Source organism: Melozone crissalis, unplaced genomic scaffold, assembly GCF_028551555.1.
Source record: "Melozone crissalis strain CALT ecotype California unplaced genomic scaffold, PUWL_Pcris_2 ptg000014l_1, whole genome shotgun sequence".
NCBI lineage: Eukaryota > Metazoa > Chordata > Aves > Passeriformes > Passerellidae > Melozone > Melozone crissalis.
Window position 1 is genome coordinate 18097863 of NW_026535792.1, and position 15484 is coordinate 18113346.

Genomic DNA, 15484 nt, shown 5'->3' on the forward strand with positions numbered 1-15484 from the left:
AGGTCTGTGGACTCATTTCCAACTGGCCTTTTTTGCTAATTCACTGGACATGCTGGTTTGAAAACTGGACTTTAGCTGAGTTGCAACACCACTGCCACCATGGAATTAGAGGTTTCCTAAGGGTCATCTCCAACCAAACCTACAAAATAATCCCTCCTGTGTTGATTTTTGGCTTGAGTAGGTTGGGAAGAACTCGACATAAAAAATTACCTCAAAGATATTTTCACACAACTGAGAAATTTTGGAAGCTTGTTCTTTATCCCTCACTTGTAACAAATCAATTATGAAATTAAAACTGCTTTTTCTCTATCTTCCTCACACACATGGATAAACCCAAGGATCCAGACTTGTGTGAATATGTTCTGTGTCAGAGGCTGCTTTATCAGGATGAGGTTTGTCTAAAGCCTGTTGAGGGCTTTAATTGCCTGAGCAAAGCAATCAGGAAGTGTCAGGACTGAGCAGAGTCAGGTGATGCTGTAAATTCTCACTTCTGATTTACTGTGCAATGATTTTTCTTGGCACACAAGTTGCTCCTGGTGAATTTTGTGTGTCAGAAATGAAGTGGATTCTTCACTACACGAGCAGATTTATTTTACTTGGCGTTACACAACTGCAGCACAAATAAGGAACCACCTTCAGTTGAGACATAGGGAGTATGTTTTAAATACTACTATACTTTTAAAAGTGTTTTCTTTGTAGCAAAACATGAAGTTTCACCTTTGTAGAAACAGAGAAGAGAAATTTTTATAAAACTGCATCCTGAAATTCACAACAAGGAGTCAGTATCCCTGTTTTAGAGATAAGGGAGGACTTGGAGAGGTGAAGGTGTCCAGACAAGCTGGTGGCATAGCTAGGAATCACATTTGGGTTTATTTATTTTTTGTTCCCAAGAGAGTGTAGAAATAGAGACAAGCAGGATTTATAGCTGAAGTCAGCCATGGCTCAGGAGCTGGGCTTGATGAACCTTGTGGATCCCTTCCAACTCAGGATATTCTTTGAGTGTCTGATCCCATTTTTTTTTTTTGGAAGGGAGATAACTTAAAAATGACCAAATTCCCTCCAAAACAGAAAAATTGGTTGGATAAACTTACTTGAAGTGTAACATCTTTTCTTTGCCTCAGTTACTTAGATATGATAAAAGCATTTATGCTGTTTTGGACTGTCTTTTGTTCCTGGCTGGGTCTAGATCCAAAAAGGTGACCAAAAAATGTGTCCCAGGGGACTAAGAGTGATCACCTCCATTTCCATGCCCACTCTACCCCTTAATTTAGGCAATTGAATGATAAATATTTAATCTGCATATCAAGATTACTGGAGGATTTCTATTTTTCTTACAACGTGGACTGTAATTTTGTAACTGTGGGTTTGATGTGTTAAAGAATTTTCAAGGAAACTTTTCAGATGCAAGTTTGGTACTTGGCTAAATAAAAAAACTTCTTGACATGAGGCAAAGTGGATTCTTTGGGTTGAAAATTAGAAGAATGAGTCAAAGAGGGACATGGCCCTTGGGGGTAAAATTTACTTCTTCATTCACTTTATGAAAAACAGAGTGAAAATGAATTGTGTCTGTTTAGGATTTTCTCTCTGCTGTCGGCCATCCTGCACCTGGGGAACATCCGGTACAAAAAGAAAACCTACAGGGATGACTCCATCGATATCTGCAACCCTGAAATCCTTCCTGTTGTGTCAGAGCTGCTGGAGGTAAGGCTCTGCTTTCCCTCCTGGAATTTCACACCAAACAAGCCACCTCTGATTTAGCACACAAAACGTGCACAATTTATTTCCAGTTTCACCAAAGAGTAAGTTCTTGTGTATTTCCATTCTTATGGGCTGTTCATGTTTGGCAGGGAAAAGGTACAGAAACTTTTTTAATGAGGTTTTTCATGGAGGGTCTGTGCCCCTACTCTTCAGCTTCAGGTTTCATTGACTGAAAATCCTGTTTCTGTGATGAAATGTGAAAAGTTGCAGGGTGTAGATGCAAAGCAATCCTGCTGTCCAACATGGCAGTGTCTTCAATTTCCAGCCTTCAGCTGGTGCTCCTCAAATCTGTTCTAAAGTCTGTCTGAGGAACTTGAGCAGTTGTACAACCATAACCCCATGTTTTGTCCTGTGCTGGTGAAGGAGGTGCTGAGCTCCCTCACTGTGTTTTTTGTCTGTTATTACCTGCCAGATTCCACAAGAGAACCTGTAGGCCCATCTCACCCCTCTAGTCCCTATTTATGGGCCTGTTATGGAGTTTTTTGGTGCATCTATTGATTATCTGCTGTTTAGGACCTGATGCCTTGGCCTCTGTGAGCCACTGCTGTGCTGGTGTCCCTTGGAAGGGTTTATTGGTCTCCACCTGTTCTTAGGAGATCTGCTCTGTCAGCCCAAGCAGGTTTTGAAGCTGTGGTACTTCTTTTCATGACAAAAGTCTTGAATGAGCCAACTTGTCCTGCTGGCCTTCAGGAACTGAGTTCAAAAACCTCCTGACATGGATTGAGGTTACCAGAATCTCCCCTTGCTGTCTCACTTCATTTGAAATGCTCTAAACCTCTTGCAACTGAACTGTTTTTCTTGTAATTGATTATAGCAACAATTATCTTTACCCTTTTGTAGTCCCTGGATGGTCTGGAAGCTGAATTTGTGCTGATTTTATGGTGGAATCAGAAGGCAACTTGTCCTTTTGTGTTGCACGTGGTGCTCTTCCTATTCATTCCATTAAATAACTGTTGTGTTATCTCCCTACCTACAGAACTTGGGAATTGGCTCTCTGGGATTTTCATAGCACTTCATTAATACTTTGAATTTAGGGAGGAGAAAGCTTCTGTAAAATATGGTTTGAGCAGCTGGATGCTCTTTGCATCTTGGCCTTGGAGATTGCAGAAATAAACAGAAGGAAAATATAAGTGGGGAGGAGAATGTTGTTGATTTTACCCTGTTAAATGTGGCCAAGTCAGTTAAGTAATTGTTTTTTAAAAAAGTTTTGAGTAAGAGAGTGACTTAGAGAGCTGAAAAAGTTCCAGGCTTTGGGTCTTTGCCTTTTCAAACAAACCCTTTTGCAACATCTGCATGTGGGGAGGTCGTGGGGTGGTTTTTACACATGATTATGTGAAATGAGGCATTAGCTGAGCCACATCAATCCAACAGGGCCTTAATGCCATGGGCTGGAACAGCACCCCCAGGTAGTGTCAACAAGATGTAAAAATCAATAAATATATTTATTTTTCACCATTTGAAAAAGAAAACCCAACAAACCTAACCACTAAGATCTGATGTATCTGAGCAAATACCAATTTGCTCAGATTTCTATTCATTGTGGTAATTCTTTTTGCAAATTAAATGACCATCTAGAACATAAAAAGCTTGTTAATTAGATTGGGACAATGCTTGCTGCATGGAGGTAGGATCTGATGAAATGCATCACTGAGTTTGGTAAGTGGTGTTGTTTGTCCCTTAAGTTGCATTTAGGTGACAATTGATCCATGGAACTGGAAGCATTTGCTGCCTCCAAGTGTAAACCTTTCAACAGACCCACTGAAATCAGCTGAAATAAAGCCAATAATCTTATTTTCAGACTTGATTTATCTCCATGAAATGCCACATTTCTGTTTGCAGACCTCAACAGATGTTGTTGCTTATTCAGGTTTGACCCAAAGGAAGAACCAAAGGGTTCAAACAGATGAAGCATCATTACAAAAAGCAGCCACAACTCCTTATTCATTACAGCTGTCCACATTAAATGCAATGAGTTTTATTCAACCAGAGATTTAAAATACTGGTTAAAATATTTGACACTTTGTATTTGTCTCATTTGGGTAATTATTTTTATTACATTCTTCTTTTTCTGTGGTCACTGAACAATTTTGCTTTTCCCATTGTTGCTGAAATTATGAATTGGCTTGAAAAAGTTGTTAATCCCTTCTCCAGATCTTGACATTAGCCACTAAAAAGTGAAAAATCATCTCAGAATAAAAGTAATAGGGAGTTGACAGAGAGTTGAACTTCATTTCCTGTGGTCACTGGCTGTTTGGTGGGACCATCCAGAGCACAGCAAAGGGATGGAAGAAACTGTGATCTGATACTTCCTTATCTTGGGGGAACTTCTGGGTTGATTTTTGTGCTCAAATGACTCATTGGATTTGTTCAGTCACGGATTTGACACAGACAAGAGAAGGAAAAAACCAACTGGAGCTGCACTGGCCATCTCTGAGAGCAGCCAAGAGGAGATGCAGAGGTGCTCCAGCATGGCCTCCATGGGGATGTAGCCTCCAAGGGCAGGAGGGGAACCGCCAGCCTGGCTGAAATTAAAAAATTTAGGCAAAATTAGGGTTTGCTCCCACTGCCAAGGGGAATCTGGCCCAAATGTTCGTGAGCTGCTTGGTTTGTGTTGGGACCTGTAATGATAAATGGGGGAATTTCCCTGCTGCACCAGTTAATGCAGCACCACTGCACAGCTACCCTCTCTCTGTGTCATGAGATTTGTGTACCTATAAAATGAAGCTAATACTGAGATTTTTTTGAAGGAATCTGGGAGGAGATGATGATCTGCAATGGATTTGTTTTTTCTTAGATATCTATCGCCCCATCCAATATGTTTTTGCTTTATTAAACCATCCAGAGCAGCATTTGTTGAAACTGCAATATAGGTTTTTGGCCAGACTCTGCAGATCATTGTTTCATTTACAGTAAAATCCCTGATTCCATTTTTTTTTTTTTCAGGAATAGACATAGTGTGCGGATTATGTGATGCTTTTGGCAGATTTTTCAGGGCCTTTGTTTAAACTCTGCTGAAATGCTGTGCTGGGGAGTGATGTCAAGGCTGCCTGATGGATCAAGCAGACGTGGAGTCCTGTGCAAGCACTGCAAATATCCCAGGGCCTGGGCAGAAATCACAGAGGGTTGTGTAAAACTGGGTAAAACCTTTGTGTTTCTGGGGGAAAAGCTTGGAAAAGCTCATTTGTGGGCTTATTAACAAAAACAATATATTAGAGATTATCTAGTTGACCTTAAAAGAGACATTTTGTTTTCCATTGGAACAGTAGGAATGTTTAAATTGTATGTGTTTAATAAAATGGGAAATTATTTCCATGGATGGAACATCGAGGAAGGAGATAAATTCTGTCTTTGCTCAGTGGAGCAGTTTGGTATTCAGTTTTTAGGTTTAGGTAACCAATTCAATACCTATTCTCAATGCAAATAAAGGTAAATACAAGTTAGCAAGTGACCTAAATAAGTTTTGCCAGATCTCCCAGTGCACATTTTTGTTTGCTGCTAAAGTTGGCCTCTCCAGGAGATTTATGTGCTCAAGTTCTTCTTCCACTAAAAAATGGCCTTCAGCTTCCCAGAGGGATCCCACAGGCACTGGGGCTCCTCCTGTGATAAATGTCTTGGAAATTAATTGAGGAGGGGGTGAGGATTATGGAGCAGACAGTGCTTGCTTCCAGCTTTTTCTTCTGAATTTGTTTTTCAGATGATGTTTTGTAGAATCACAGAATGATTGGGGTTGGAAGTGACCTCCAAAGTTCATCTGCTCCAACATCCCTGCAATGAGCAGGGATATCATGGTTAGATGCAAAATTTTGAGCCAGAATTAGTCAGAAAACTTCAGAGAATCACAGGATATGTGCTGAGTTGGAAGGGATCCACAAATACCATTGAGTGTAACTTCACAGCCACAGGCCCTGCCCAGACACCCCAACAATCCCACCTTGTGCCTGAGAAATTGTCCAAGTTCTGCCTGAGCTGTGGCAGCCCTGGGGCTGTGACCATTCCCTGGGAGCCTGTTCAGTGCCCCACCACCCTCCTAACACAGCTCCAGTCATTCCCTCTCACCCTTTCTAACTCTCTGGTTATTTGAAGGAAAGTCTGAGGAAAAGGTTCAGCTCTTTTCCAAGAAGAGCTGATAGAAATCTGAATTTATTTTCCGTTACTCCACACGAGGTGTCTTTAGAGCGAGCACTCAGCACTGGAATCCCTTTCTCAAATATGGAAGGAGAGACAAAACCTGATGTTTTCTTGTTCTCCAGCTGGAAATGGTTCCTTTTTCTTCAGCTGCTCTAACATAATGCCCCAGAATTACTGGAGGAGCAGTCTCTGCCTGCCTGGCTCCAGCCCAGCCCTTGCTGGCTCCGTGCTCCGCTGACATTCCCAGCTGTGGCACTGCTGGGCACCCCTCACTGCTCATGCAGCTGAGCCTTCCAGCCCTCTCTGGGCCCACTTGTGGCAACAAATCTTAAATCTGCATTTTGTCCCTGTAATTAAGATCTAAACTCCTGCAGGCCCTGTTTAAGAGGGGAAGCAGGCTGTGCCCTTTAGCACCAGGAAGCAAAAATCCATGAAATGTGACCCAAGAGTGAAACTCCTGGGGCACAAAGTAAAGGAGTAAGTGGTGTTCTCCTCTTTGCTACTCTGCACCAATGGGTGTTCCTATTTCAGTGTTTCACACTTACTGGAGGAGGAGGTGTAGGATGTGGGGAAGCTGTGAGTGCCTCCATGTCCTTAGTCATCAGCACGTGCTGAGTTTTTATTTAGAAAGCTCCAGTGGCTCCTCCTTGGCATCGGGAGTCAGCTACTTTCATGCTGTGACCTTGAATGCAGATCAGGATGATTTGGTTGCCCCCGTGGTGCTCATCAGAGGTGATGAAGGAATTGAGATGAAGCTCCACTGGGGGGTAATTGCAGAGAGGGGCCTGGGGAGATGCAGGGATTCCCATCCTTGCCAAGAGTGATTTTAATGGGATCTCCACCGGTCAGGAGAAGAAGGATGCACATCCACAGGTTCCCTTAATCCAGAGAGCAGGGAGGGAAAGAACCAGAGTGACCATGAGCTGGGGATGGTGAGGGAGGGCGTGGGTAGTTGTTTAAATTGCTTAAAATCCCTGTGTTTGCTGACAAATCTGGGACTTGGAAGTGTTTATGTTGTTGAGGAATATTTCTTTGGACTGTTTTGATTAGGAACCATCTGACACCCCTCTGCCTTGTTGCCTTGGATAATTAAAAAAAGCCAGCATGCTAGCTGTGGGTTTGCAGCATCCTGAAGGGGGATAATGGATGGTGTGAAACTCACTTTTGTTGCAAGTTGTGCAGTTGAGGGAGAGCAGCTGATGGTCCCACGGTCAAGAGCTGCTGGAAAAGTGTCCACAGAGCTGAAAATTACAAAATCACATATTTTGGTGAATGTAGAGGAATGGAAACCAAATGTGGAATCTTGCTGTGGATCTCTGGATGAACCAGAAGATTTTTTTTTTTCTCTGCTTGATTCTGAAAGGTAAAATAGGATTGTAGGATCTGGGGGCTCCTGAGTAGTGCTGAGCACTAAAGAAATGAACCTTGAAGTGTCATTTCCAGTGATAGAGACCTTGCTGGCAGGTGACATCATATACAGGTGACCTGATGTATTCTGATTTCCACAGCAACAAGTTCTTGTTGCAGGAAGAATCAGTTATATAAAAACTCCCTGGGTTTTATCAGGGAGACTCCCGTAACAGTAGTTTTGGCAGAAGGAGACTTTTGTACAGAAGGGCATCATTATTGCTATGGTTTGTGAGATTCCTGACCTTTCACTGTCTTGTTTGCATTTCCTCTTCATACTAATTCCTGGATGAAACCCTTAAGTTAAAGTAGGTACATAGAATTGTTTTGGTTGGAAAAGACCTCTAAGATCATTGAGTTCAATTGATAAACCTCTATGTTTCCCATTTTCCTTGTCAAATCATAAATGGTTTCCCTGTGATAAAAATATGGCCTTGGGTGGCTTCAGGAATGTGGATTTTGAACAGTCAGAGATGTTCAGAGGAGGTCTGGTGCCTGCATGGAGTCCTTCAGGTAGGAGAAGCAGTTTGTAGAGACTTCAATCCACATCCATTAATTCTGGGCTCCAAGATTCCCACCCAGCCTCATGATGTCTTTTATGACTTGGAAATTTAGTGAAGATCACTCAATGACTCAAAGTCTTTAGGTCTAACTCATTTATTCTGGGAGAGAGGACACCTTCTGAATTCCTCAAAGTAAGAGGGTCTTGAAGCTGATTGGGGAAGTGGCTTTTCCCCAACAGCTGGAATTTGTCAGCACAGTTTTCCTCTTTGCTGAAGTGTCTGTGTTTGCACAACTGAGTTTTGTTCTGCAGACCTGATTAGAGACTGTCACCTCGCCAGGAACAGGGGCTTTGGGGAGTAAACATCCTGTGCCAATAGCAGAGTAAATATCAGGTGCTTTTCCAAGGGTTTCTTCCTCCTTCTGACTCCTCCCCACCCTTAAAAGCACAAAAAAAACCCCTCCCCAACTTAGATATCCCTGAAACTGATGGCACTGCTTGGCTTATTTTAGAGTAATTTGTATGATTTCATCTTGACAACTCTGGAAAGTTGAATTATTTTGCCAAGAGAAAGTTTGGGAGGGAGGAGCTGTACCAGGAATAAGGAAACCAATGGGAAATTGCTACAACTGGGATGCCTGAATGTAGAAAATCAGGTTTCTTTGAATACCCTGGTGTTAGGTTTCTGATGTTGGATTTATGTGCTGAGTTGGCTCCTCCCAATGGCATATTTTTACCCATTGAACTTAACTCTACAAGGGCTGGCAAAAGTGTTGATGTTGTTTTTTTTTTTATTAAATTTTGATATTTGAATGTGTTTACATTGAGTTTTATTTTCAGTTTAGCATTTTTTAAACTGGATTTAAAATTAAAAAAGATCACTAGAATAATCATTAACATCTGTACTTTTGTTTTAGGTGAAAGAAGAGATGCTGTTTGAGGCCCTGGTGACCAGAAAGACTGTGACAGTGGGAGAGAAGCTGATCTTACCATATAAATTGGCAGAGGTCAGTACATGATGTTTGTTATTAAAAGGCATCTCTTGGAATGGTTTTCAATGCTTTGAGATGCACACTCGGAGTTTGTTTCAGTTTTTATTTATTTATGTCAAAATAATGTAGGAGAATCTATTGGGTGTCCTAATCTAGGAAATGATTGACTTTTCTTCTATTCCATTCCTGGAAGGCAGGTTTGTACTTTATTCTGATGGTTTGTAAGTGCTTTAATGACTTGTGAGTTATGCAAAGCAGAGCTGTGCATTGCTGGGTCTGTGTGTGGGTGCAGGTGTTCATCTCCAGATGTCATTCCTTAAGCTGGAGAACTGATTCCACAGCAGAGTGCTGACCCAAGACTCCAGGAAATTTTTAGTGCCTTCTTGAGTGCCTGTGTCAGTGTGGTTCTTGTATGGCAGGAGCTGCAGATCTCCATAGGAGATTCCCAGTAGCTTTTCCTTAGACCCCTCAAAACCTGGGCCCTTGCGTGATGCTTTGGAGCAGCCACAAATCCATCAGCTTCTCTCAGACTCCAGTGTAGTTATATGGGATTTTCAGGAATTCTGAATTCTATTCTGTGGCTGGTAAAGAGAAACAATTTTTTTCCTCTTATATTCTTCAAAATACATAAATTCTGTTCTGCTGAACTGCTTGTTTTGGCTATTTCTGCCTCTAATCTTCTTGTATCCCCCAGATCAGGAACACTGAGCATCACACCACTCTTGGTCCCTCCATTCCCTCTTGTTGTAGGGTTGTGTGAGAATTCAGAGCACCTTGAATAGCATCCTGAGCAGCTGTTGTGTCACAAATAACTAAACACATCATGTTGTCACTGGGGGTCTGCTGGAGATAGTTTGACTCCTTTTTCCAGAGGGAAAAAAATATTTTCTCCCACTTTGAGGGTGGGAGTAATTGTTGAGTAACTGTTACTGAGCTTTAATCTTTAGAAATGAAGTGTTGCCTTTGTGCAGAAGTGAAGTGTGCCCTAACAAAGGACACACAAGAGCTCTCTGGGTCTTTATGATGGACTTTTAATCAATGTGGTGTTTCTACTTTTTTCCTTTATCTTGGGCACAGACGTTAAAAAATGGCCAGAAAAGTTTAGAACTGAGCTCCAAGGACCCTCTACCCTTCTGCTGGAGGGTCCTTAGAATATCATAGAGTGGGCTGGGTTGGAAGGAACCCTAAAGATGGTCTTGTTCCAAGCTCCTGCCATAGGCAGGGACACCTACCACTGGACCAGGTTGCTCCAAGCCCCATCCAGCCTGGCCTGGGACACTTCCAGGGATAGGGCAGCCACATCTTCTCTGATCAACCTGTGCCAGGGCCTCACCACCCTCACAGGGAAGTGTTTCTTCCCATGATCCCATCTCTGTCAGTTTGAATCCATTCCCTCTTGTCTAATCCCTCCAGGCCCTTGTCCCAAGTCCCTCTCCAGCTCTCCTGGAGCTCCTTTAGATACTGGAGCCTTCTCTTCTCCAGGCTGAACAACCTCAGTTCTCTCAGCCTTTCCTCATGCCAGAGCTGCTCCATTTCTCAGATCACTTTCGTGCCTCCTCTGGACTCTCTCCAGCAGCTCCTGTGCTGAGCTCCAGGGCTGGGGTCTCACCTGAGCAGGGCAGAGGGGCAAAATCCCCTCCCTTGCCCTGCTGCCCAGCATCTGCAGTGTATTGACATTGCTGGGAACAGTCCTACCTTCTGCTGAGTTGGAAGACACCTCTTTAGAACTAGAGTGGCTCAGCATGAGTTTCTCAAGTGCTTTCCCAAATGTTTTTGTTGATATGGCTGCTCCCAAATCCCAGGCATCCCCTTAGAAAGGTTTATCACCAATATCAGTAGAAGAAAGGAAAGATCAGGGTGTGGTGGCTGTGGGGGAAGACAAAGGAGCCAGGCTGCTTTGGGAATGGTTGATGTGATCTCCATGACAAAATCATTTTGGGAGAAGCTGTGAATTGTGTTAAGATGAGCACCTCCTGTGCTTTTTGTTTACCTCCTTACATCATCAGCATCTTGACCTCCAAATTTTATCCAGCAGTGACCTCTCTCTGAGAGCAGGTTCACTGCTCACAGAGCAGAATTTGAGATGCTCCAATTTGAACCTCCCCAGGTTGGAGGCCTTCTCCTGGTCATTTTCTGGCTCAGGGAGTAGGAGGAGTGACTTAAATTCAGATCTGTCTGAATCAGGAGGGAAGAATGGGATTCATTTGACATTTGGGACTTCACAAAGGCTGCTGATGTCTGATAATCCCCACTCATGACTCACTGGGCTCTTGGGAATCAACGGGCTGGTTATTCCTGTGCATTTAACAAAGGAGCATTATAGCTGGCTCCAAGGGATGGGGCCATTGAGGGCTTGAGGATTTGCAGACATGGGTCTCCCACCACGACCTCTGTAGCTCATAGGCAGCTGCCTTTCCTGATGGATACAGCAGCTATTTTATTCTTCAGATGCCTGTGGGTTTTTTCATAGCTTGGTACTCTGAAATTTTCAGTGGGGTTTGTCTGAAAAAGACTCTGCTCCACAGGTTCTCACAGAAAGGATTTCATAATGTCATTTTGGCATGTCCTTGCTTCTTTACACCATCAAGAAGAGCAGGTGGGATCTACCAGTCTTCAGGTTGCAAGAGAGGTGGTAGATACTACATCCCTGGAAATGTCCAAGGCCAGGTTGGATGAGTTTGCCCATGGTATGGGATGGATTGAGACCTGTTTAAGGTCCCTTCCAGTCCAGACTGGGATTCCACATAAAAAGTTTGAGATTTAGGTTTGGGATGGGTTTTGAGCTTTGATGAGGTTCCCATGTGCATCTGCTCCATTCTGAAATGTTTCACTTTCTGTGCTCAGCACAGGGGCCAACATTTGCCCATCCCTTTCATGCTTTTCATGGAAAGTGAGTGTGATCATTCCACGATCCCAGCCTGGCTCCTGACAGATTTGTGCCCTTAGGGTCCTGCTGTGACAACTGTCACCCCCTTAATAGTCTTGAATGGGCAGAGTTGGCCTGAAGGGATCTTTCCCTTTGGTATTTTGGAGGTTTCAGAGATGAGACTGGAGTTTTATTTTCCAAGCCAAGCCTTTTCTCTTCCCCTTCCCTGAGCTGCAGCCCCAGAGCACATGGAGAAGCTGACTTAGTTGGATTTGCAGTGATGTCACATTCCTGGCTGGCTGCACGCTCCTGCCTTCTTGTGTGCTGATTGCAAACACAGTCCTGTGGTTTGGGGCTTTTTTTTTTTTAGAAACAGTGGTTTGGACACTTGGCAGCTTGCTTGAAACATTCTCTTTCAGAATTGATACCAGACTGACTGCTCCTGGTTCTGTTCATCTCTGCAGTGATTTGGGTAAAACCACATCTTTTATTCTGGCCTGTTTTGGGTGGAAGGTACTGCAAAATGAGGACAACTTGTGGATGGACATCATGGAATCACAGATGGGTTTGAGTTAGGAGGGACCTTAAAGCTCATTTCATTCCACTCCCTGCCATGGCAGCAACACCCTCCACTATCCCAGGGTGCTCCAAGCACTTCCAGTCTGGCCTTGGGCACTTCCAGGGATGGGGCGGCCACAGTTTGTCTGAGCAACCTGTGCCGGGGTCTCTCCAACCTCACAGGAAAGAATTCCTTCCCAATATCCCATCCATCCCTGCCCTCTGGCAGTGGGAGCCATTCCCTGTGTCCTGTCCCTCCATGCCTTGTCCCCAGTCCCTCTCCAGCTCTCCTGGAGCCCCTTCAGGCCCTGCCAGGGGCTCTGAGCTCTCCCTGAAACCTTCTCTTGTCCCAGCAGTTGGAAGCCTGGAGTGCTGAAGAAGCTGCTACTGGGAACCACCAGTAAATAAACCTCTGTTTATTCATATTGTGCTTCCTCTCTTAGGACTTTGTCTTGATGGTTTTGCCCCAGGAGTTGAGTTGGGCTTTTCCCTCAGGAATAATATGCCATTTTAAAATTAGGCAGAAATATTGATTTTGTCAACTCTGTGTTTTATTTAATAAATTCAAGACTTTCTGATTCTTGCCCACATATAATTATTCTGCTGGATGATCTTGGAGGATCCAAGGACTGGATTTCGGTACCTAAAGGGGAAAGCTCCAGAGTGAGTTTTTACAAGGGCCTGGAGTAACAGGACAGGAGGAAATGGCTTCAAACTGAAAGAGGGCAGGGTTAGATGGGATATTGGGAAGGAATTCCTGGCTGTGAGGGTGGTGAGGCTCTGGCACTGGGTGCCCAGAGCAGTCGTGGCCCCCCATCCTGGAAGGGTCCAAGGCCAGATTGGAAGTGCTTGGAGCAACCTCACCTAGTGGAAGGTGTCCCTGCCCACGGCAGGGGGTGGAATGGGATGGGCTTTAAAATCCCTCCCAACTCAAACAGTCTGTGAATCTTTGATCTAGATCAGGTATCAGTTAAATGTAACACTGAAGTCCAGTGAGGAGGTGAGATTCCAGCAATTAAAATCAGGGTCTCCTGTGTGCCAGCAGTTGCTGGTCCCCTTGTATTCAGCTGAGCAAGTTCTTCCCAGCAGAGAGGAGATTTCATTTTACTTTATTTTACCCAGGAGTGTTCAAGGTGTGTCACAGCAGCACCTGCTCGAGCAGGGCCATAGATAGGAGCAAATAAATAGTTATGAGCCTGTGAGCCAAACACCAGGGTGGGATTCTAAATGTCCCAGTGCCCATCCTTGGGGTGTTACAGGGTTTGGTTTATGGGATGAGCATGTGCTTTTTTAGGAAGACCCCACAAAGCATAATGTGCTTTTCTCATCGTTCAGTAACTCATGGTTTATTGTTTAGAGGTTGTGTCTGACCACGGTATTAATATTCAAGTACACCCCCATGTCTGGAGCTATAGCTCTTTCTGAAATTAAGGAGAGGGCAGTCAAGGGGAGATCTGGTTTTGCAGGGAAAAACCAAGGCTGCTTTGTTTTGCCTCTCATGGCTGTGGCACTGATGGCAAATGTGCTTGATTTGGGACCTGCAGGGGAGCTGCCATCCTCTCTGGCTGCACCTCTGGCAATCAACACCACCACATTCATAAATAATGCTTACACTCATCTCTGGCAGCTGCCTCTTATCTCCTGAGCCACAGTGGCTCATCTGACATGGAGCTGCCTCCTGGAACCATCAATTTTTCCTTTTATAGCACTGGATGGTGTTTTAATGCAGTGTTTAAAACAACTGCACAGTTTGGGAGAGTGTAAAGGTTTAGAAACTTTAGGCCATAGATAAACTTAGGGAAAAGGCTTCACAGACATGAAAGGCTGCACTTGTGTGCTGAGGTCTTGGGCTGTTGTCCAAAACAGCTGCCAAGGACTTTATCAGAAGTGAGATGGTGCATTAATGGAGCCAGCAGCACTTCATGGGTTTGCAGAGAAATCACAGTGCAGCGTGTGGTAACAGTGAGCTGGAAAATTCCACTTATCATTTACCAGTGGGGAGGACCCTTGGAAAAGGTCATGAGTGCAATGGAGCCATCAGTGGTTACAGTGGTGCTTGGACTATTTTGATTCAGATCTGTCTTGAGCATTGGGCAGCTCTGCAACCCCAGCCATCTTCTCCTTGATAAGGCAAAATACAGCAGCTGAAAAAGGGAAAAATGGGATTTTAATGACAGCAAAGTAACATACTGGGGGTTGTTGCTGTTGTCCTTCTCAAAGTGCCCCTCAACTCCAGACTCTGGGCTCTTTTTTCATATATTATTATGTGTATTTTTGTAGTTATACTGAGGTAGGAAAGTTTCACAAGCCACAGTTCAGGTATTCAAAAGAAAAAAAATGCACTAAATATCAAGTGATTTGACTGATGTTTGGTAGGAGACATGTGGGAGCAGAGCACTTCAGTCACATCTTTGGGGAGAACTTGGGGGCTGTTAAAAATCTTTCTCTTGATCCTGTTTGTAATCTGAGTATCATCTTAATCCATGCAAGGAACTGCTCTCCTGGGCCACATCTGTCTTCCTGTTCTATCTAAATAATCCAAGGAATTCAGGTTTTTTCCATCTCTGCTCAGTGCAGGTCTCCAAGGCCATTAGAACATGCCTTGACTCATGCACCCATTTAACTCTCTCAAATCCATCTTGGTTGGTGGTTCCATCCCTTTCCATCATGCTGGAGACAATCCTGAGCTCCACAAGCATCCCTGCCTGGTTTCCATCCCATCTGTTCTGTTTATCAGGCTGGTGTCCAGCACCTGCTTGTCTGTTTTTCACCAGTCTCTGCATTTTTTCCCTGTTTTTCATCCAATGAGACAAAACTCATTATCAAAGTAAATACATCTGTTAGCAAGCCCTGTTTTACATTCCTCCAGGAAAAAAAAAAATTCCATGATGTTTTCAATTCATTAACTTCATTTAACCAGTACAGTTGGTATTTCTTAAGCAAGTGACTTTGCTAATAGATGTTATTTTAACAGATCTTTGTAATTTTATGCCATTTGTGATCAAGAACATTTTACCCTAAGGGTTAGAAAACATTAATTCACACTTTTGAGAGAAATCTGATGTGAAATTGTGCAACAGAAGGGAAATAAAAGATGTGAGACAACTTCTTGGTCAACAACTGACCTGATTCTAGCCTTCCTTCAATTCTGGAGAGCTGTTGGGGGCTGGTTGTTTGTTGTGATGGATGTCACTGTAAGCATGCCCTGTATTTAACTGAATGTGTGTTCAGAATTGTAAGTGGAAAATGGGTGTCTGAAAACTCTGAGGAACT

At 43.6% G+C, this 15484-nt stretch overlaps 1 protein-coding gene across 8 annotated transcripts in view; it reads left to right on the plus strand.

Moving 5' to 3' along the window:
* MYO9A (myosin IXA) overlaps positions 1–15484 on the plus strand; it is a 143865-nt gene that overhangs the window by 43434 nt on the left and 84947 nt on the right. For all 8 annotated transcript variants that reach the window (XM_054272505.1, XM_054272509.1, XM_054272506.1 and 5 more), the window contains 2 exons: positions 1575–1701; positions 8713–8802. In XM_054272505.1, the coding sequence (XP_054128480.1) occupies positions 1575–1701; positions 8713–8802 (217 nt within the window). The remainder of the gene's footprint in view (positions 1–1574; positions 1702–8712; positions 8803–15484) is intronic.